The sequence below is a fragment of the Gossypium hirsutum genome, chromosome D04, assembly GCF_007990345.1.
Source record: "Gossypium hirsutum isolate 1008001.06 chromosome D04, Gossypium_hirsutum_v2.1, whole genome shotgun sequence".
NCBI lineage: Eukaryota > Viridiplantae > Streptophyta > Magnoliopsida > Malvales > Malvaceae > Gossypium > Gossypium hirsutum.
In genome coordinates, this window is record NC_053440.1 from 23333390 (window position 1) to 23355558 (window position 22169).

Here is a 22169-nt window from a genome sequence, read left to right on the forward strand (position 1 = left end):
CAAGTCAAAGATTCAGATGTGCTAAAAACCGCGTTGAGGACCAGGTACAGACATTATGATTTTCTTGTGATGTCGTTTGGTTTGACTAATGCACTTGCAATATTTATGGATTTAATGAATAAAATTTTTAGATCGTATTTAGACAGATTAGTTGTGGTATTCATTTATGATATTTTATTTATACACGGGATGAGTCAGAGCATTCCGAGCATTTGAAATTTGTTTTGCAAGCTTTGCACGAAAAGTAATTATTCGCTAAGTTTAGCAAATGTAAATCCTGGCTTCGAGAAGTCGATTTTCTGGGACATGTTGTATTGGCAGATGGCATCAGAGTTGATTCGAGCAAAATTTTAGCTGTTGTTGATTGTAAGCCTCTGAGAAATGTATCTGAGGTTAAAAGTTTTCTCGATTTAGCTGGGTATTACCAAAGATTCGTCAAGGGATTTTTGATGATTGCTATACCATTGACAAGATTATTGCAAAAAGAGGTTAAATTTGAGTGGTCTGAGAAATGTCAGCAAAGTTTTGATCAATCAAAAGCATTGTTAACGGAGGCACTAGTGTTAGTTTAGCCAAAGCCTAGTAAAGAATTTGTGATTTATAGTGATGCATCGTTAAATGGTTTAAGCTATGTTCTGATGCAAGAGGGCAAAGTAATAGCATATGCTTCTAGACAGTTAAAATCGCACGAAAAGAATGATTCGATGCATGATTTAAAGCTGGTTGCAATTGTGATTGCTTTGAAGATTTGGTGACACCATTTGTACGGTGAAAAATTTCATATCTTCACATATCATAAAAGCTTGAAGTATTTAATGTTGCAGAAAGATTTGAATTTGAGACAGCGCAGATGGCTCGAGTTGTTGAAAGACTATGATTTGATCATTGATTATCATCTGGGAAAAGCTAATGTAGTTGTTGATGCTTTGAGTAGAAAATCTTTATTTGCTTTGTGAGGGTTAAACACACGATTGACATTGACTGATGATGGTTCAATCTTAGCTAAGTTGAAAGCTAGACCGATGTTTTTACAACAGATTTGTGAAGCTCATAAATGCGATGATGTGTTGATAGCTAAACAAAAACAGATTGAAATGACTCCTGATTCAAACTTTCAAATTGGATCCGATGATAGTTTATACTTCAAAGATAGAATTTGCATTCCGAGAAATTCAGATCTCGTTCAAAAGATTTTGCAGAAAGCTCATAATAGTAGCTTGTCTGAGTTAAGTGGCTTGTGGCAGGAACTTAATTATTATCAACATATTCAAACAACTTGTACCAGTGATGCTGAAAATTTTCAGAAGATGGTGAAAAAGGAACACGTTTTTGATTTCTTGGATCAATGATAGCTTCTCTCCAACCCTCGCGAAGCCCATATGTAGATATTCTCCAAAAATAGTCATATCAAGATAGAAATATTTACAAATACAGATTGGGCTAGCTCTCTTGATGACAGAAGGTTTACAATGGATTATTGTACTCTTGTGGGAGAAAACTTAGTCATTTGAAGAGGCAAGAAACAAAGTGTTGTGGCTTGATCAAGTGCAGAGGTTGAATATAGGGCTATGAATCAAGGTGTTTGTGAGCTTTTATGGCTACAAAAGGTACTAGAAAAGCTAAAGTTGTTGAACGTAAATGGATCAACCTTGTACTGTGGCAACAAAGTGGCCATCAACATAGCTCAAAATCCAGTGCAGCACAATAGGACCAAGCACATCGAAATTGATCACTATTTTATCAAGGAAAAAGTAGCCAGTGGTGTTTTAAGTCAATCTTATCTAGCATCCGAAAAATAGTTGGTTGATGTTTTTACTAAAGGGTTCAGCAATAAGATTTTTCATAATTTTCTTTGAAAGTTGGGCATGCAAGACATCTATGCACCAACTTGAGGAGGAGTGTTGAGAATCTTTGATTATTTGACAACATTGAATAGCTAACCTTTAGTGTTTATAGCTGATTTTTAGAGATTCTAAATTAGAGACCTTCTTTCCTTATATGATTCAATAAATGCTTCGTCTATATATATCTTTACATGTTTCTAAAAAATATATAGTTTTGAGTGAGTTTTTCCTTAATATATTAGAGTATTAATCTCTAATTTCATCATCGTCTACTTCCATTGTGGTGAATTTGTATGAATAGATGTGGAAACTAGAAAGTGTGACTTTTTTTAACACTTATTTTTCTCATTTTCCTTGGAAGTTAATTTTTGCTGCTCAGTAAATGGATTCTTTTAATACTTGCGGTTCTCAGCCTTGTGTTCCTGACTATACATTTTGAAGCCAAGGATTTTGATAAGAAAGATAAATCAGTCCTGCATGTAAATATTCACTTTATTGCTGTCTTGGACCTGCTTTGCTTAATGAAAATTTCAGTGTGCTTATGGAGGCATAATAATTAAGCTTTATTATGTTACTATTATTTTCCACTAACAATCCTTTTGATTAAGCTGTTTCTTTGCATTAGCTAGCTGCCATTGGATAACAAGTGAAAAAAAAAACAGCAACAACTGATATAATTCACGAGGCAATCTGGTTCAACAATTACAACTTCAGTTTCTTGACAGATTACAAAGGAAAATCCCTCATTAATGGTAAATAAGCTCCAAGGCCTTGTCTACACACATAGTTTTGAACTTATTGCAGCAATATGATGCCTAAACTTTTAATGTAAACTACCAATGGAAAAACCTCAGGAACAGGTCATTTTGCAGGATGGTATTTGTCATAAAGTGCTTGATACTTGATGATCATCTTGTCACGAGGAGGCCAGGTATCTTTAATCACAGGGAGTTCTGAAAATTCTTGCATCCAGGCCGATAACAATGGATATCCCTCACCAACTATGTTGAAGCCAGATACCTCTTCAAAAATAGAGATCAAGTTAGCAAGCCAACCGAAAACAAGATCTACCAGGCCTATCTTCTCTCCACTGAAGAATTTCTTTCCTTTCAGCTCTTCTTCTACGAATTTCAGGTTCTCCATCGTTGCAGCCATAGCTTCCTCTCGGTCTTTCCCTTCTTTGGTGAAAGCACCCCATACTGATGGTAGTAGCTGCGCCAACAACAAGAATAGAGATACGTTTATGTTTTCTCAAATGGATACAGAAACAGAAGATCCTTACCTTTTCATCACTAAATTTGGCCCAGAACCGTTCCCTGGCTCTGTGTAGAGGATCTTGGGGCAATATGGGATTTTGCTTCCATGTCTCATCAATATATTCAAGAATCACAAGGGATTCAGAGATGGGGTTCCCATTGTGAACAAGAACTGGGATTTTCTTGTGGACAGGGTTATACTGAAGAAGCAAAGCGCTCTTGTTGGACAGATCTTCATCTATTGCTTCATATGGTATACCTTTGAGCTTCAACGCCCAAACAACCCTTAATCCAAAACGGCTTGACCAGGTCTTCAAAAGCTTCACTTCTTCTGCCATTTTATTTTGCTTTCCTCATTCTTCATAGTTTAACAGCATATATACTACTTCAATTTTCACTGGCTCTATTTTAACTATATTTTTGGTAAAAAGACCTCTCTAATCCCTCTTAATTTCAAAATTGAGTAAATTGATCTCTTTCGAAAAAATTAGAGCAATTTAATCCTCGTTAATTTTGAAAGCGAGCAATTAAGGAGAATTAAGCATAACATTAATGCCTTCCGTTAATTGTACATAATTTTGATTGGTATAGTAACAAATTTAGCCTTTAATGTTTATATACTTCGTTATTTTGACATTAATTCTAATAAGTTCAACAAATTCAAGCTCAACATTTACAGATTTATACAAACGCTATGGGATAAATTTGTTAAATTAGGACTTGATTGATAGAATGTGTAAATTTTAAGGATTAATTTTATTATTATACTAATTAAAATTATGTCTAAGTCGTGATTAATTATCCTTAGTTGCTCATTTTTTATATTCATAGGAATTAAATTGCTTTGATTACTTTAAGAGAAACTAATTTATTTAATTTTGAAATTGAGAAAGAATAAAATGATTTTTTTAAAATATATTATCTTTCTTATTGGGAGAATCATATTAAAAACCAATTATTAAGTGGCAAAGACTAGGCTGTAGGTCTTTGAGTACTCATACCCTTGTAATATGGGTTTTGTTTGCTTATGTACTGGTTGGCGGTTTGGTTGTATTTTTTAGTGGTTTGATTTATTTTATTTTATAAATTTTTCATATATATTTATGATTGAATTGTATTTATATTTATTAATTCTTTTACACTTCAATTGTAGGTGAATAAATATATTTATTTTTTATAAATAAATAATATATAATATATTTAATGTAAATAATATTTAAACTAACTAAGAAACAAAATACTTTTATGAAATGTAGAAGTTTTTTTTTAACTATGGTATAAAAAGTAAATGAGAATTCAAGTTTATTGTAAACATTAATAAATCTATGAAAAGATTTTTTTTGTATCTTTGAATTAATTCATAACATTATTAAAAGAATATAGAAATTTAGAACTACATTGAAAAGTAAATTATAATATTAAATTAAAGTAAGAAATAAGTGAAATCACATGTTTACTCATTATAAGTATAAAAGATGTTTATATTAAATTGATTTAATATGAAAAATATTTACATTAAATTAATAAAAACATTTAATAATGATTATAAAATAATTTTAAAATTTTTTGTTTACTTTTTTAATTTTTCTTGACTTTATTTTGTTAGAAAGTGTTACTAAATAATTATACAAAGTCATACACTTTGCAAAATAATCTTTGTATGAAAAAAAAAAAAAGAAAGGCTAGTACAACCCCATTTTTCTATATGTGGAAAAACAGAAGAAAAAATAAAAAAGGAGAAGTAAATATGAAATTTTTATTGGGAAAGTTTTGACCTATTGCGCTAATCTGTCACATGGGCGGCTCTTAGGATTTCATAACCAACTAAAAATCAAATATGGAAAAAATTGGAATATATAAACACATCTTTTTTTAAAGATAGATAAAAATAGTTTTTATTCCCAATTATATTCTTAAATTAATATTAAAAATAGCCGATTTAATCTTAGTTCGATTGGCATTGACTTTGTTGCTAAATAATTATACAACTCATATACTTTGCAAAATAATCTTTGAAACTCATATATATGAAGAAAAAAAGAAAGAAAGGTTATTACAACCCCATTTTTCTATATATGTGGAAAAATAGAAGAAAAAACCGAAAAGGAGAAGTAAATATGAAATTTTTCTTAGGAAAAGTTTGGACACATAGCGCTAATTTGTCACATGGGCGGCTCTTAGGATTTCATAACCAACTAAAAATCAAATAAGTTTGGGTTTAGAATATTTGCACTTTTGACCCACACGGCATCAATGAGTGACACAGTCTATTTCCACGGCTATGTGACTCTAGCTCCACACAGCATCAGGCTATAACACGGCTTGGCCACAAGGCCAGGTGTCCCATCCCACATGGCATCAACCTTTCACACGGTCAAGGGACACGGTCGTGCGATTCCTGTTTGCAGAATTTTCTTATCTATTCATTTTTGTTTCAATTTAATCCTTGTTTTTTACCAGGTTGATTTTAAGCTTTTGTAAGCTCGATATAAACATGAAATTCATTTAATTGCATGTTATACATGATTAAATATGGTTAATTGATATTGAATTGAATTGTGAACTATTATTTGGTATGTAAATGTTTCGTATTAGTCTATAACATTCTATTACTCAGGTTCAACACCTGGACCAGGTTAGGGGTCTTACAAAGGATTTTTTTTTCCAAATTTACTAATTTGATCAACCTTTGAGGACAATGTTTAACCTTACAACCCCCTTAAGATTTATACAAAAGTCTTATGACTCAAACCCTCTCAAAGAGAAACAAATAAGAAAACAATGAAACCTCACAAGATAAAAATGTTACAATTACAAAGAAAACACTTGAGCTTATATGAAAGAAAAGTATGGAAAAATTAAGCACAAAGGTTGTTTGATTGATCTTTAAACTTGAATAATCTCACTTCTAGTTGTAGAACCCTTAGAAGTTGGTATTTATACCCTTCAATTGATTTACAACCATTGTGGTTGTTGGGATATTGAATAGAGTCGTTGGGGATAAAAATACTGGAGCATTAATGTCACCTGCAACAACAAGTATCGATTTTTTTCTACAAGTATCGATACCAAAAGAATTTAATGCCTAATTCAGTGACCTTTGGAACTCTTTATATTGATACCTATGGAAATTAATCGATACCAAATAAAAGGTATCGATACCGTATCGATACTTGATAAATACTTTACAAGTCAGAATGCTAATTTCGTATCAATGCTGAAAAATGTATCGATTAATGTATACCTGTATCAATACTTGAAGAAATTTATCGATACCCAAAAAAAGGTATCAATACCGGATCGATACTTGGTAAACATTTTCAAAATAAAATGTCATTTTCGTATCGATACAAAAAAATGTATCGATAAATTTGTGAATCTATCGATACTCATTTAAATTTATCAATACTGGATCCATACTTTTCGGCCTGAAGAAATTTTAGTTTGTTTGAAAAATGTCTAAGACTTTGGTTTAACTAACTTGGATTTGAAAAATTTTCTAAGTATAAGTTCAAGATTTTTTTCTTTTAAGATATCATTTGAGATCAACTTTTTTGTCACGTTGTGTTTAAAATGATTTTTATTAAAAACATAGTATTTGTTATATCCAAAATTATTTACCAAGTAAAACTTAGTTTAACAATTTCCTCCATGTAGGTGGCACCCCCATGCATTTATCAAGGACTTGTAGGTTTGCAACAACCTTTCCGATCTATTTTGACTGATTCAGTTCAGCAACCTTTTGAATCTATTCTGACTAATGCACTCCTCCATTCTGCTCAATGCTTCTTTGCTAAGGAGTTCCTAAGGTGACCGGCCAAAGAATGTTTTTGACAAAACTTTTGTGGCTAAAGTATGGAAAGGAGATGGGCGGCTATGTAAGGGAAGGAAAAGGGAAATGGAATGTAGAGAAAATGCTAATGAGAGAATAGAAATGAATTGTAAGGGATGAGGGATTAAGGGATTGGTGCATGGTATTTATAGGTGAAGGTAAGGGGTAGAGTTAGCTAAAACAATATTCAAAATTCCTTTTTTTTCTACCACACATGGCCGGCCATATTTCAAGGAGAAGGGGATGACTTAATCTCCTCAATTTAAATTCAAACCAAGGCTATTAATAGCCATAGGGTGGACAGTTTCAACAATAAGTTTTTGGGCTAATTTTCTTATTATTTTCCAACTATAAGGACTTTCAATTAAATGCCCCAAAGCTTGCTTTAGGGCTACCATATACTTGTGTCAAAACTTGGCTTTAGTTTCCCCTTGTTGGACGATTTATCAGTCCAATAACTTAGCAAACATGTCCATCTTTTAGCACATCTTTTACTAGGTCAAATTATCAACTCCATGACCCAAATTACATGGTCTTGTCGTCCACATGAATTAATTTGTGCATGTCCAATGTTTATTCACATTAATCACATCTTCAATGGTCCTCCTACATAGTGAAAATCACATATTAATAAATTAACAGGAAATAACATAAAGTATGTACAAAAATCATGTAATTAAGCACAATTTCACATACTTTCTAAATTCATGCCCAATATTACTAATTAAGTAAAATTCACTTATTTTAATAACAATTACTCAACTAAACATATTTCTTAAGTAAAAAGGTGGTAACAATATGTAGAAAACCCCTATATAATTTTGAGTTTATAGGGACCTTTCTCTCACTTCTTCAAGAACTAATCTCTATTTATAAAGAGGAAGAAACGGAGAGAATTCCTCTTATTATTCAAGTTGAGTCGAAGATATCAATCTAGGCTTTAAGATGCCCCTTGTTAAGGTAAGATCTAAAACCTCACATACTAAGTTGTTAAGGAGCAACTTGGTTTAGCTGGGTAAAATAAGTATGGTAAAGTCTTATTTAGAGATTTTTGGTGTTCAAACTGAAAGAAAGTGAGTTAAGTGTACAAATCTTGATGAGTTCCCATGTTCTGTCAATTAGGAGTTGTCAATATACTTGATAGAAACTCGAATATGGTGTTTAAAGTTGCTAAATACACAAGTCGGGTGAGTCTCTAAGTTGACTCCTGAAAATGTATTATGCATGTTAGAACATTTTGTGAAAACAAGCTAAGAAATGCATGATGTGATGATTCTATGTGAAATATATGTCTAATGAACTTGTATGAATGATTCATATGGAAAATGATTAATATGTCTAAATGAGTAAAGTGTGTATATGTGTATTTTGATGACATGAAAAAGTTTGTTGTGAAAAATTTTATCATGAGTAAGTCACTGCATGAAGGATCCATGCATGAAGTTTACGAGAATGTGTTACATGTCTATAAGTATGAATGCATATGTCATGAAGAAGTCTGAAAGGAATAAGTTTGTCAAGTATGAGCCTGCATTAAGTGTCTGTGTCTGTCTTTGGAGTCATTTAAAGGGGTCCATCAAGAGTAAAAACACGAATCTCTAAAAGAAAAAGTTCATGGCACTCTGAAGACCATATGGTGTAAGACCATGGCTAGGGCATGGCATTATATGGAATATGTAAATGATAGTTGGTTGAGTACTAGCGATGAGGGAAAAACCTCACAACGGTGAGCTTAGGCAAATACCTAACGTCATAAAAACCAATTTCTGTATAAGAAAGCCTTTGTATCTATCTCTGAATAGACGCCTTTGTGGCTATCTCTAAAAGAAAGCATTTGTGGCGATCTTTGTTATAAGGAAGCCATGTGGCTATCTTTGTTAAAAGAATGTCTATATTTCTATCTTAGTTAAAAGAATGCCTTTGTGGCAATCTTTGTTATAAGGAAGCCTTTGTAGCGATCTACGTTATAAGAAAGCATTTGTCGCGATCTCTGTTATAAGGATGCCTTTGTGGCTATCTCTGTTAAATGAATACCTTTGTGGATATCTCTGTTAAATGAATGCCTTTATGGCTATCTCTGTTAAAAGGACGCTTTTGTCGCGAGTCTCTGAAAGTAAAGCCTCTGTGGCTATTTTCGGGAAGGAATGCCTGTGGCAGAATCTGAAGAATGGATCTCATGATGACCATCTGAAGACAACACCTTTGGGTGAATACCGAATGAATGGCCAACCCCATATAGTTACAAGGGATGAATAGAAAGGCTAGTGTGTGCCAGAGTAAATGGCGAGGCAAGGATATGAGTTAAGAGTAAGAATAGAGAGTGCTTTAAAGTAAGGAAGATATGAGCAAATTTTGAGATAAGTATTGGGCGCAGTCTACCTCCCCCGTAGATAATGATAAGACTAGTGAGTATAGAATAAGTTAAGTATGATAATAAGATAAGTGAAGAGGTTAAGGATTATGTAAAGATAAGATTTAAGAAAGGATACATAAGGTAATGAGATGTTAAGTACAGTATGCACAAGAGAAGGAAGATGGTTCTGAAGAAATAAAGATGGTAACCTCAGTATTGTACCCGCCGAAGAAGGTAAAAGGTCAAGAAACACCCCAAGGATGTGCTAAACAACATATGAAATGTAGCATTAACGAAAAAGGCATCTTAAGGTTGAGCTCACTAAGTTCTTACGAACTTACAAAAGTCATTTTTGTTTTTAGGTCTATAAAGGAATATGCGCCAAGAAACGATGCCAGGGCTACGCCAAGGAAGCGGTGTGTTAGGTTATTATGCATACAGAGGTAATCAAGTGGCATGTCAAAGTCTACGCATAAGTCATTTGAGTAGAAATTCAATATGTTTATAGCTAAAGCCTATGCCAAAATAAATAAATAGTACTCCAAGATGTACACAGTAGAATAAGAGAGAGAGGAAGTAGGAAAGTCTGAAGTTTTATTGAGCCAAAACAATGCCCATACATTGTATTTTTACAAGAGAATCTGTAGTAGCCATAAATAGTCAATTTTACATAGGCTAAATGTAAGTGTAACCATACAATGTATGCTAACTAGAGATTCTGTTACATATATAGAAAGATGTTTACATGAATGAATAAGAAAGAAAAATTTTAAGTTACATCTATAATAAGAACATAAAACCCGAGATTCAGATCTGGTAGATCGGGTCGGTTCAAGGGCATTACAAAAATATGAGCTTAAAAGTACTAAAAATAACTCAATATTTTAGAGTTATCACTTGTCCCATATCTCATTGGCATTATAACACGATGACACCTTATTATATTCTTCGAGACCAAGTGCACAAAATAACGTATGCATGGCCTTGGCATTTACTTGATACTCATTATTTCTTCTTCGTTCCACTCTTTTTTTTTGGCACCAAAAGTTCTCCTTATTATTTTTGAGGGTGTAACACCATTAACCTGTATCCATCGCTGGAATAGGGCTATGGAGTATTACCTACAATACAAACAAACAGAATTTTGAACATTTCATAACATAACAATATTCATATCAAGAACCAATCAAAATCATACATATTGTCCCTTATACAAGCCCTCGAGGCCCTAAATATGCATTAGAAACAAGTCAGGACTAAACTAGAAACTCAGAGAATTTTTTGAAAAACATTGAAAATTTTCAAAGCTACAGGAGTCACACGGCCAAGAGACAAGCCCGTGTCTTAGGCCGTGTGGGCATTCAAAATAGGACACACGGTCGTATCTTAGCTCGTGTTCGTGCCCATGTAACTCTCTGACTTGGTCACACAGCCAAGCCACACGCCCGTGTGCTAGGCCGTAAACCCTTCTAAGTAACCTCACTCGCCCGTGTGCCAGGCCGTGTGCTAGGCCGTGTAATAGCCTGACTTGCAACCCCTTTGTAAAACTACAGGGGACACACGGCCGTGTGTCACAAACGGCTGAGACACACGCCCGTGTCTCTGCCCGTATGGACGAAATTAGGCTATTTTACAAGCCATTTTACTCACCCATTTTGGCATGTACCTACACCCAAAGCTTCACATATATACAAGCTATAAAAAAGCACCAAAATTATGAAAAATCAAGCTATATACATATTGTATATTAACATACAACCAATATGCCCATAGGCACCTCAAATGCCAACATATAAACATGTAACCATGTACTCAATTTGGCCAAATAATATTCACTATCTTTTAAACTAAATTTACTTCAACATATGCCATTTAAATTACATAATAACCAAACACCATTGTATCATTCCACTCTTATAGCCAATAGACTTATATGCCATTAAAGACAAAGTTACCAAATCCACATTTAAAACATATCCTACAACCTATATTTCATGCATTTTCAAACTAATCTTTCATTTTTATTTGTTCAAACACCTAACCAAATTCAAATGCTAGCATAACAACTTAAATTCATCAACATTAAGTCATTCATAATTAATACCAATTTATCAAGTCAAAAATACATATGTACAACCTAGAAAACAAAATGTCCAGACATACAACTTAGTAATTCACTTTTATACCAAAATGAACTAAACACATATACATATATACTTATAGCCACATATACATGCCATAATCCCAAAAAGGTTCAAAAGCTACTAACGATGATGGATAGTGTGAGCCGAAGTTTCAATCCGTCCCAAGTCAGCAAAAGTAATCTACAAAACAACACATAAACTCGAATAAGCTTATAAAGCTTAGTAAGTACATAGTAATTTATTTAACTTAACATTAAATAAGTGAACCACTATTTTAAGATAAATGTTATCGAAGCGTAACCATGGCACGAAAGTGATATCAAGAGTACTGAAGTACACCAGGGGCACGTAAGTGCAATTAGGGGTATTGAAGTACAACAGGAGCACACAAGTGCGACCAGGGGTACCGAAGTACAACAGGGGCACGTAAGTGCGATCAGGGATATAATTATATAATAATTAAATACTTTATTATAAAATAAAAATACATAAGCAAATCAAATGATATAATTTAATTACTATGAACTTACTTCGACACTATCGTAAAAGAGTACGACCGACTAATACACAACCTTCACCATCCCTCAATTTAAATTCGACTAAGATCTATCTTGGTCTAAATAAATAAATTTAACCAATTTAATAACTAGTCTATTAAATTCAATCCAAATTCACATGTTAGCAAAATTACACTTTTGCCCCTACACATTTGATTTCTTTTCAATTTAGTCTCTAAGCTCGATAAATGAAATTCATGTAAATCCATACCTAACCCAAGCTAGCCAAATTTCATATAGGTCCCTATCAACTCATAAACTTCATTATTTCACAATTTACACCATGAACTTTTTACATTTTTCAATTTTAACCCCTAATTGACATTTTCAACAAAATTCACTTTACAAAAGTTGTGTATCTAACAACATATATTCATTTTCCTCCACCAAACATCAAATTCACATGATTTTAATACCCTAGACTTTTAACAATTTTTCAAATTAGTCTCTGGGCTAGCTAGACTAAGCTACAACTTCAAAAACGTAGAAATGATTAAAAACAGAGTTAAAATTCATACCATGCAATCCAAAAAGCTTAACCGAACTTTCAAGCTCCAAAAATGGGGCTAAGCCTAATTTCGGTGGAGAAGAAAGCTCATGAAGATGAGCACTAAATTTTCTATTATTTATTTTATGATTATACTAATTACCATTTTAACCATAGTTTTTAACCTTTAAAAATTGACTAAACCATGCCCATTTTTGTCCATTAACCATATCAATGGTATAATTACAACATAAAACCTCCAACCATTTAAATTCATAGCCTATAATTCCCTTTAATTTATAGAATTCAAGTTTTGCACCTTTTACAATTTAATCTTTTTTTATCGAATTAAGCATGCAAACAGTAAAATTTCTTAACGAAATTTTTATACGACGCTACTAACATGTTGTAGAAATTAAAATAATAAATAATTAGATATTCACATATCAAATTTGTGGTCCCGAAACCACTGTTCTGATTCCACTAAAAACCGGCTATTACAGAGGGATCATCCATAATGATATACCAAGCCCCAAGATCATTGGCTTCAATGAATAGCATCTTCCTCATCTTCTAATAAGAGTAGTTGGCTCCATTGAAGTATGGAGGCTTTGAGATAGATTTAGATTCTTTATAAAAAAAAACTAACCCGGATGTGGACATCATTCTTTGTAGAGTGTGTTGATGATTGTTTGAGATTCTTCAAGGATCTTCTCTTGGTTGTTAAATCTTCTGTGGAGACTAGTTTTGATATCAATTGCTAGCTTGATCAATTAACCGAAATAGCCAATAGTGGTTGAATTTGTTGGAACATTGGTACACCCCGTGGCGCAGCAAAAAAATTATTCCAATGATCATCAACCATGGATCCGTGTACGAGGAACAAATTGGGTGAAGAAGAGTTGAAGATATACCTTTAGAATCTAATTTCTTTCACAATGTTGATTCCAAGTTGCAACCAAAAACATCTCGGCCTCTACGTAGTCCACCCAATAAAAGAACAAACAGCAAAAACTCTTCGAAATTTTTTAGAGAGAATTCAAAAAGTGGTTGCTAGACCTTTTTTGATTTTTTTTCATGGTAACCCTAACAGAATCATAGATTCACTCTCTTTTCCTTTGGTATCACATAATAAAAATGGAAATATTTCATTAAAGTATATATAGAAAGTTTTATCATATTCTTTCCAAAAGAATATTATCTTCCATATTATTTATCTTTGACCGAAATTATTAAAATAAATAGTTATAATAATAATTTTGGTAAACTATGTTCAGTTAATATTTTATATGAATCAAATTCATCTATTAATTTTAACTATGTTCTCTATTTGTGTACAACAAGTTTGTACATATAATACGTTCAATATTTAACTTTCAAATTAAATTAATTCAACAATTAATTTAATTCATGTGACAGTTAAATACAATACCAATTGTGTTAGGATTTTCTTCGTTTCACCCATAGGGTGTGACCTGTAGGCTCTTGTAATATTAGTAATAATACTAGCACTTTCTAATGTTACAAGAAATGAGTGGCATCTAGCAATGTATCATTGTTACCCAAGTTACAGGAAGTCGCGAATCGGCATAACCTTTTTGTAATAAATTTTTCATGTATTATATCATTTTGTCATTTATATCTAGATTGGACACAAGTCATGGAATAGTCACACTTGTATAGTCCAACCTCATATTTCTTGATATTCTGAGTAGACTATAATAAACAAATAAGTGTGATATCTCATATAAACTTATTTGTGCATGGTTATGCATTTCTAGTCTCACTCCATCAAGTGACCTAAGATATTGTTCCCATTATGTATAAGGTACAAATCCTATCTTGATCAATCATAAATCACCACATAGATTGGGGCATATCCAACATCAGTCTTTATAGTACAACCTATTACAGTAGACGTTTGATTGTATCAAAATATATGACTCACAATTTTAGGACAATGATGATCTCAAGTCTGAGGATCATATAAATAATTATCACTATGAGTAATGTTTTGACTATTACATTATAATCCAAGAAATATAATCATAAAGGGTTAGTCCAGTATGTTGTTCTCTAACACATACTAATGTATTGATTTTGACATCCCTATGTCAATGACAACACTTTGTCATAAATCAACTAGACATTAGTCTCAATGCATTATTATTGTCCAAGCCCACAATAATACTTGAATAAAGACCTTTTAAGAATAATCATATTATACTTAAGAGTTTATTATTAATCCATTTATTTACACACATAGAAAAAGAAACTGAAATAACAATGGCAATGCCTTATATTTGCAAACAAGGTAAAATGAGTATGTGATTACAATCATCTCATGATTTGTCTTTGCGCATACTCTAACAGAATTGGCCTTTTAAAATTTTGTGGAAACAAGAATGAAAAGATAAGACAATGAACACAAGAATTTAGACTATGCGCAATTCTGTTAGAGTATCCCACAACTAAGGATTTTCTCAAATTCACTAATTTGATTAACCTTTGAGGACAAGAATTAATCTTACAATTCTATTAAGATTTCTACACAAATCTTAAGACTTAAACCCTCTTAAAAGAGTAAACAAATGAGCAAACAAAGAAACAATTCTTACAAGATTAGGATGTTTTCCAATTAAGCACTCACACAATAAAAACACTTGAGCTGATAAAAATACAAAGAATTTCTCACAAGTGTTTGTAAGAAAAATATGAAGAATTGAAGCAAAAAGGTTGATAAAAGAATTGTTTATGTTTATTGATAGCTTTTGATCTTTTGTAATCTCTCTTGTAGTTGTAGAAGCTTTGGAAGTTGGTATTTATACCTATTAATTGATTTCCAACCATTTGGGTTAGTGGGAAATTGAATAGAGCCGTTGGAGATGTAAGAACCAGTCCATTAATGTCTCCTGCAACTGTAACACCCCTAACCCATACCCGTCACCAAAATAGGGTTTCAAATATTACCGAATAAACGTAATCTAAATCATTCATTTCAAAACATTTCAATAATTATAATATAATCAATCATTAAACATGCACAATGTCCCTTATTCAAGCCTTCGAGGCCTTAGAATCACTTTAGAAACGATTCGGGACTAAATTGAAAACATTTGAAAATTTTAGGAAAAAGTTAAAAAAATTTCAACTGTAGGGTTCACACACTCGTGAGGCCTGGCCGTGTGCCTCACACGGCCGAGACACACGCCCATGTGGCTAGGCCGTGTAACTCTCTGACTTGGGTCACACGCCCATGTGTATTGCCCGTGTGTGATACACGTTCATGTGGCCAGGTCGTCTGCACCTAAAAGTACCTTAAAACTCAAGTTTAGCATTTCCTACTTACTTGGGCACTAAGAAACTCAAAAACCATTCGTTTAATCTATTCAAAACATGATCAAACATACTCAAAACACGCCAAAAAATCATCCTAGGTGCCTAACCAATGTACCTTCATTGGTACCACATTTATATCACCAAAACATATCATCAATGCATCATTCAAATAAATATTATAAGTATACCAATTCATTCAAATTAACCTAACTTATAACTACCTAAATATCAAGCTTAAGTTCGGATACACATCACAAGCAATGGTTCCAAAATAACATGCCAATTTATGGCTTCAAAGACAAACATATAATTATATTCTCAAACCAACATTACACTTATAACTCCATTTACAAATCATTCACAAAATAACTATCAACTAAGACATCCTAGGTACATTCCATCACAAAAGGTAATGATACGAGTCACAAAGGCCCAATCCAAGTTCAAGAACGTGATGGGCTCAAATTACCACAAGGCCCAATAACGAGATCAAAGGCTCGAAAAATGCGTTCCAAACTAAATGGGACCATTCAAGAGTTTGTTAGCAAGGCCTTAGAAGAAAATCAAGATTCACTTTCTTGTTTTCAAGAAAATCAAGAAACCGAATCTTGGCCCAATTTTGCTGTTTGGAGCGATTTCAAGAATCAAGAAAACCAAGATTTCAAATCTTGGAAATCTTGGTCCAAGAAACCAAATCTTGCAGCCAAAACGCATTGGATCTCCGTTACGAGCATCAACGATCCAATTTCGGTAGGAGATGGATCAAAAGCCCAAATTCTTGAAGGCGAGGCCCAATAAGCAAATTCCCAGCCCAATCAAGAAATCCATACATACTTAGTTGAAAATCAGGCCAAAATATCAAAGGACCCAATTTGTAAACATTTTATTTGTTAATTTAATTTTTTAGGCTCTAGAGATATTACATGTTAAATTCGGCCCAAAACAGCCCATTTAAGTATTAGGCCGAAATTATTTTATTATTTTTATTATTTAGGGTTAATTTTTAAGTTTCCTAATGAGATTAAGATTAGTTTGAGGCCTATATAAGTGATGGCCGGCCACCCCTTGTATTCACTACTCAAATACTTTAAAAATTCAGATTTGTTAAGTGCAGAATTTTCTTTGAGGTTTTCTCCAAGAATTCTCTCTTGAGCTTTCTTTAGAAGTTGTTTTAACAATCTTTTGATTGTGGGAGCCATCTTCAACCTTCTTTTTGCCATCGATATTCTTTGGAGGGGAGATTAGAGCCGTTTGAAGGGATTTGTGAAGTCTTTCGGGATTTCAAGGATCGTTAGGACTTTAATTTAATTCTTGCTGTTCAAGTTCTTTTATTTATTTTTTATTGTGCCGAATCTTAATCTGATCTCTTTGCTGTTCTTTGTCGTGTTTCAGATTTGTTTAAACTCCAAGAACTCTTCGTTTAATCAATCTCTTGTTGGCAGCACATAATCGATTCAAAGTTCCCCAAGTTCTAGGTTTTTTGTCGATTGCTACTTCTTCTTTTTGGGTGAAATTCGGTTGCTGGAATTTGGGCATTCTTGGCCGAATCAATTTGTTCGCAGATTCGCATCTTTTCTATACTTCCAAAATCGTTTGATTCATCTATTCTACTTTTTTTCTTCTTGTCGTCCCAATCCCTAATATTTTATTCCTGATTGTTTTCTTTTTTATTTGAAATCTGATTTGTTTGTTTCTTCTTAATTGATAGGGCCGATTGTGGGAATTCATTGCTTAATCACAATTCGACTCTTAGCTCTCAAGAATCACAATCTTCTCTAAGGGTGTCTTGGTTTCTTGCTGTTTATTAATAGTTTATTTCAGATCTAATTGCATCTAATCTCAATTCTTCTGTTTCGTTCAGATCTGATCGTTTAGAGCCTTTCGTAGGAGTTTCTCGTAACTTGACAACTCGATCTTGTTCCGCGCGCTACCCTCTATCAGGTAACCATCACCACATTTGAGATCAAGATCGTTGTTGGATGCTGAGTCGGTGATCAAAAGAGAAGTACCTAACCTGTGCAGGGAAGACAAAACCATACGCTGAGTAAAACTCAGTGATATTTCTATAATCCGAACATTTAAAGACATAATAGTACATGAATGCTCAAATTGAATTTTCAATCACATTATTAAATAAGCATAACATTACAAGATATCATCATTTCAATTTCATACATATTAATGCATCATTCCATATTGTATTCAATTTTTCACATGATTTCATACTTGATTTGATTTAAGCAATTATCTCAATTCCCATCACTTGCTATATAAATAGTTTTACATATATCAATCAACATTACATTTATACAATGGCACAACTCATTCTATATTCAATTCATGTGTACATAACTCATATATTTCTTTAGTTCACAACATATTTCACATTTCATTTTTCAATCTATTATCTCATTTTCATTTCACATACCATGTCATTTCAATATCAAATATAGAACTTTATTATTTATTTATCCCTATTAACACGACTCGGACTCAGACAGATACACAGATCCAACCAACAAAACAGTTTAGCACCCAATGTCTCATCAAATAAATCCAAAGTAATAACTGAGCCCAGCGCAATATAAATTAACACCTAGTGTCTCATCGGTTAAACCGAAGCAAATAGGCACCCAGTGCCTCATCGACTCGAAGTCAAAGAAATCTCTGAACTCTTCCTATCCTATGGCATGCCATCTATATTCGACTTAGCCCAATACAGTTAATAGGTTTTCATTTCACCTTTCAAATACAACCAATATCCAATTCTTATATTTGCATAGTATCACATTTACACATATATTCATTTCAATTCAAATAATTAATACATTCATAATGTATATACCAATTCAATCCATTTCAATCAACTATAACTTCAATTCACTATCAAAGTGTCAAATTATTCACCTCAACCACTTACCAAATGCATTAAATCAAACACAACAATTAACAACTAGGTTCGGATTATAGAAATATAAACCGTGAATTCCGAGCTATTCGACTTCGATTTTATCCTTTCCCTTTTTAGTTGAGGATTCTGATACAATGTTAGCTACAAAATTAAAACAATTAAAATACATCAATACAACACAATTCAATTTCATATTGAATATTTTAATTTTTACTCAATATTTGCTTAAATTCCAATTTAGTCCCTAAATCTAGACTAATTTTTATTCTTCACGTTTAATCCTATATTTTTATACTAATTTCACTTTAAGCTAAATTTAGCTCCCTATTTCTAATTAAACCCCTAAATTTCAAATTTTTCACAATTTAGTCCCTATTCTCAAAATTTATAATTTGTTCTACAATTTAATCATTTTCCATTTCTAGCTTAAAAATCCATCAATTTAATCCCTAATACTAAAACTTAAAAAAATTTAAAATATTAATCAATGCTAAAATTTTAACATGGGTCGAATAGTACTTAAAATCGGGATTCTAAAAATATAAAAATTACAAGAAAAAGGACTAAATTAACTAACTAATTGAACTTGAAAAGTTTTGAACCTTTTTGTGGTAGTGCGTTCTCCTTCCTTTCTTTCTTTCTTTTTCTTTCTTCTTTTTTTCTATTAATTTGCATGCTTCCACTTACCTATTCTATTATTATAACTATTGTTACTATTTTATAATTTACACATATAATTTTTATTTCATTTAATTAAAACATATAACATATATATATAATAATAATAAGTTAACATATGAATATATAAAATCATCATTAATGCCGTCCACTTAAAAAACAAAGGTGTAATTGCTACTTTAGTCCCTTTAATTATTTTTAAATCATAATTTAACTTCTACCTTATACGCGATTTAGTCCTTATACTTAATAACTTTTAATTTCACAAAATGTACTTAATCAAAATCTAATTAACTACACAACTAACTTTGTAAATATTTATTAAAAATATTTATGAGTCCGATTTAAAGGAACGAAGTCTCGAAAATACACTTTTCGACACCCCTGACTATAGGGCCGTTACAATTCAATAGGTATCAATACCTTTGAAGGGGTACCAATACTTTGGGCATTTAATGCCTAAATTTAGTGACTGTTAAAGCCTATAGTATCAATAAAAAAGGAGGAAATATCAATACTTTTTTATGAGGTATTGATACCTTGGGGAGGGTATCGATACTCGAGCAATTTTTCTTTGATTTTCCAAAACATCGATCCTTAAAACGATATCGATACCAGGAAAGGTATTGACAAATTTTGAAAGGTACCGATACTTTACAAGTATCAATACATTTTATTTTTTTTTCAATTTTCCAAAACATTGAAGCTTAAATCGATATTGATACCAGGCAGGGATATCGATTATTTTTGCAAGGTATCGATACAATTTTCATTGTATCGATACTTTTGATTTTTGCTCAATTTTTCTGAACTTCGAAGATCAAATTGGTATCGATACTTGGTATAGGTATCGATACTTTGGGTCAGGGAGCAGTTTTCACTTGTTAAAAAATATTTGAAAAATTTGTTACTCAATTTGAACTTGTTCCAAAATATTTTCTAAGTGTTTGAAAAGTAGTTTTAAAATTTTTTCTCTTAGAAATATTTTGAAATTAATTATCTCTTAAAATAAACATTATTTTTATTATATCAAAATATTTATCAAATAAAGTTTAGTTTAATCCTTCTCAAAATTGGTTCAATCTCATTGTTAGGGTTTAGGGTCACTTACACCAAGTGATTTTTGGTGGAAATAAATTATTTGAATCCAAAATAATGAGGTGGATATTAATATTCAAGGTGCAAAATAAAAAAAAATAGTTGGAATGTCATGTAATATTTTCGCTTGTAATTTTAATGAGAGTGTCCAAAATGAACAATTTTTTTGACGTGGGTGCTCATTTTGCAAATTTTTTATTTTAGATGTTTAAAATGCAAATTTTTGAAAATTGAGTGACTATCTTTATAATTTACCTTAATAATAATAATAATAATAATAATAATCAAAAATATAATAATAAATTCTAATACAAAATATTATGAGTCTTTGCTTGCCTTCCAAGATAAATCTAGTCTTAATTAATTACTTCAAGAGATATCTATACAAATAAAAATAATATTAAAATCTTACGGTCTTGAGTTGCACTCCATGTCACAATATTCCATGTGGTACATAATTCGACTTTTTTTCCACAATCAAGACATTATCGTTTCTAAATAGAAAATTACCAATAAAATGCTAAAATTAATAGAGCTCGTGTACAAAATTAATTAAAGTAAATTATAAAAATATGTTAATTAAACACATTTTCAGCAGCCAAGAAGGTGGTCGAGTTTTCCTACGCCAAAGGAAAAGAGAAAGCTGTTGAAGATTGACGGTTGCGGTCGGTGCAAGTTTAATCTATTTTCTTTATACGAGTTTATTAAGTTGCTAGGCTTAGAGAATATTTATTGAAACATTAAATCAAAATTTATATATAATTTTAAAAATTATATTATTAAATTAAAAATTTTAAATTTTATAATTATGCAATAAAATAAATTTAATAATGATAGGGGAGACTTAGCTTATATACCTTAAATATACCTTTTAAACTTAATTAAATTTTTTTTTAAATATCCAATGGTTGAGGAGGGTCGTGAACTTATCTACGGTCACCTTATAATTTTCCATAATTATACCCTACCGCAATATGTAATATGATAACTTTAGTTGTCAATATTTATAATTTTTGTTATTCTTTTTTATTAAATTTGATCACTAATATTTTAAAAAGAGTTAAATCGTTTTTCAAAATAGAAATGTTAACTAAAAATTATATTTTAATAATTTCGGTGTAGCAACCAACATAACAGTCTACGTATACTTTATGTTGACATGGTACTAATTATTTTATATGTCACATCAATAAATAATTTAAAATTATAATAAAAATAATATAAATTTCAAAAAATTAATATCAAATACATGTATATTTTACTGTCATATTTAAAAATTTAACATTTTAAGTAGTATTTTTATTAAATAACAATAAATCGATTTTTTTTAAAGGTTGATAATAAAATTCAACTTTTTTTAAAGATAATTTCGTTAAAGAAAATACATCCCACATAAAATAACAAACAAAAATATTTTACTGACTCACGATATCTCGTGGCTACTTAATTTTAGATATTAAATTCAAATGTATAATATTATGTATTTAAAATAAAAAAAATTTTAAATGAGACTCCATATTAGCTTTTATAAGAATCAAAAACACTTAAAATAAAGCTTTTTTATATTGGGGTTGAAAAGCCCATTCGAAGGTAAAAATTGATTGTTTAACATCTAATGCCATCAAATTGTATTTTTCCCACCTCTATAAGCAATGCTAAACAAAGATATC

At 31.5% G+C, this 22169-nt stretch overlaps 1 protein-coding gene across 1 annotated transcript; it reads right to left on the reverse strand.

Annotated features, from left to right (window-relative positions):
• Positions 1-2491: 2491 nt before the first annotated feature.
• On the reverse strand, positions 2492-3472 carry LOC107899391 (probable glutathione S-transferase). The gene is made up of 2 exons (XM_016825091.2): positions 3127-3472; positions 2492-3056 (listed from the first exon to the last, which is right to left on the reverse strand). Exons 1-2 carry the CDS (start codon positions 3436-3438, stop codon positions 2706-2708), a joined length of 663 nt encoding a protein of 220 aa, XP_016680580.2. The 5' UTR covers positions 3439-3472; the 3' UTR covers positions 2492-2705.
• Positions 3473-22169: the final 18697 nt, after the last annotated feature.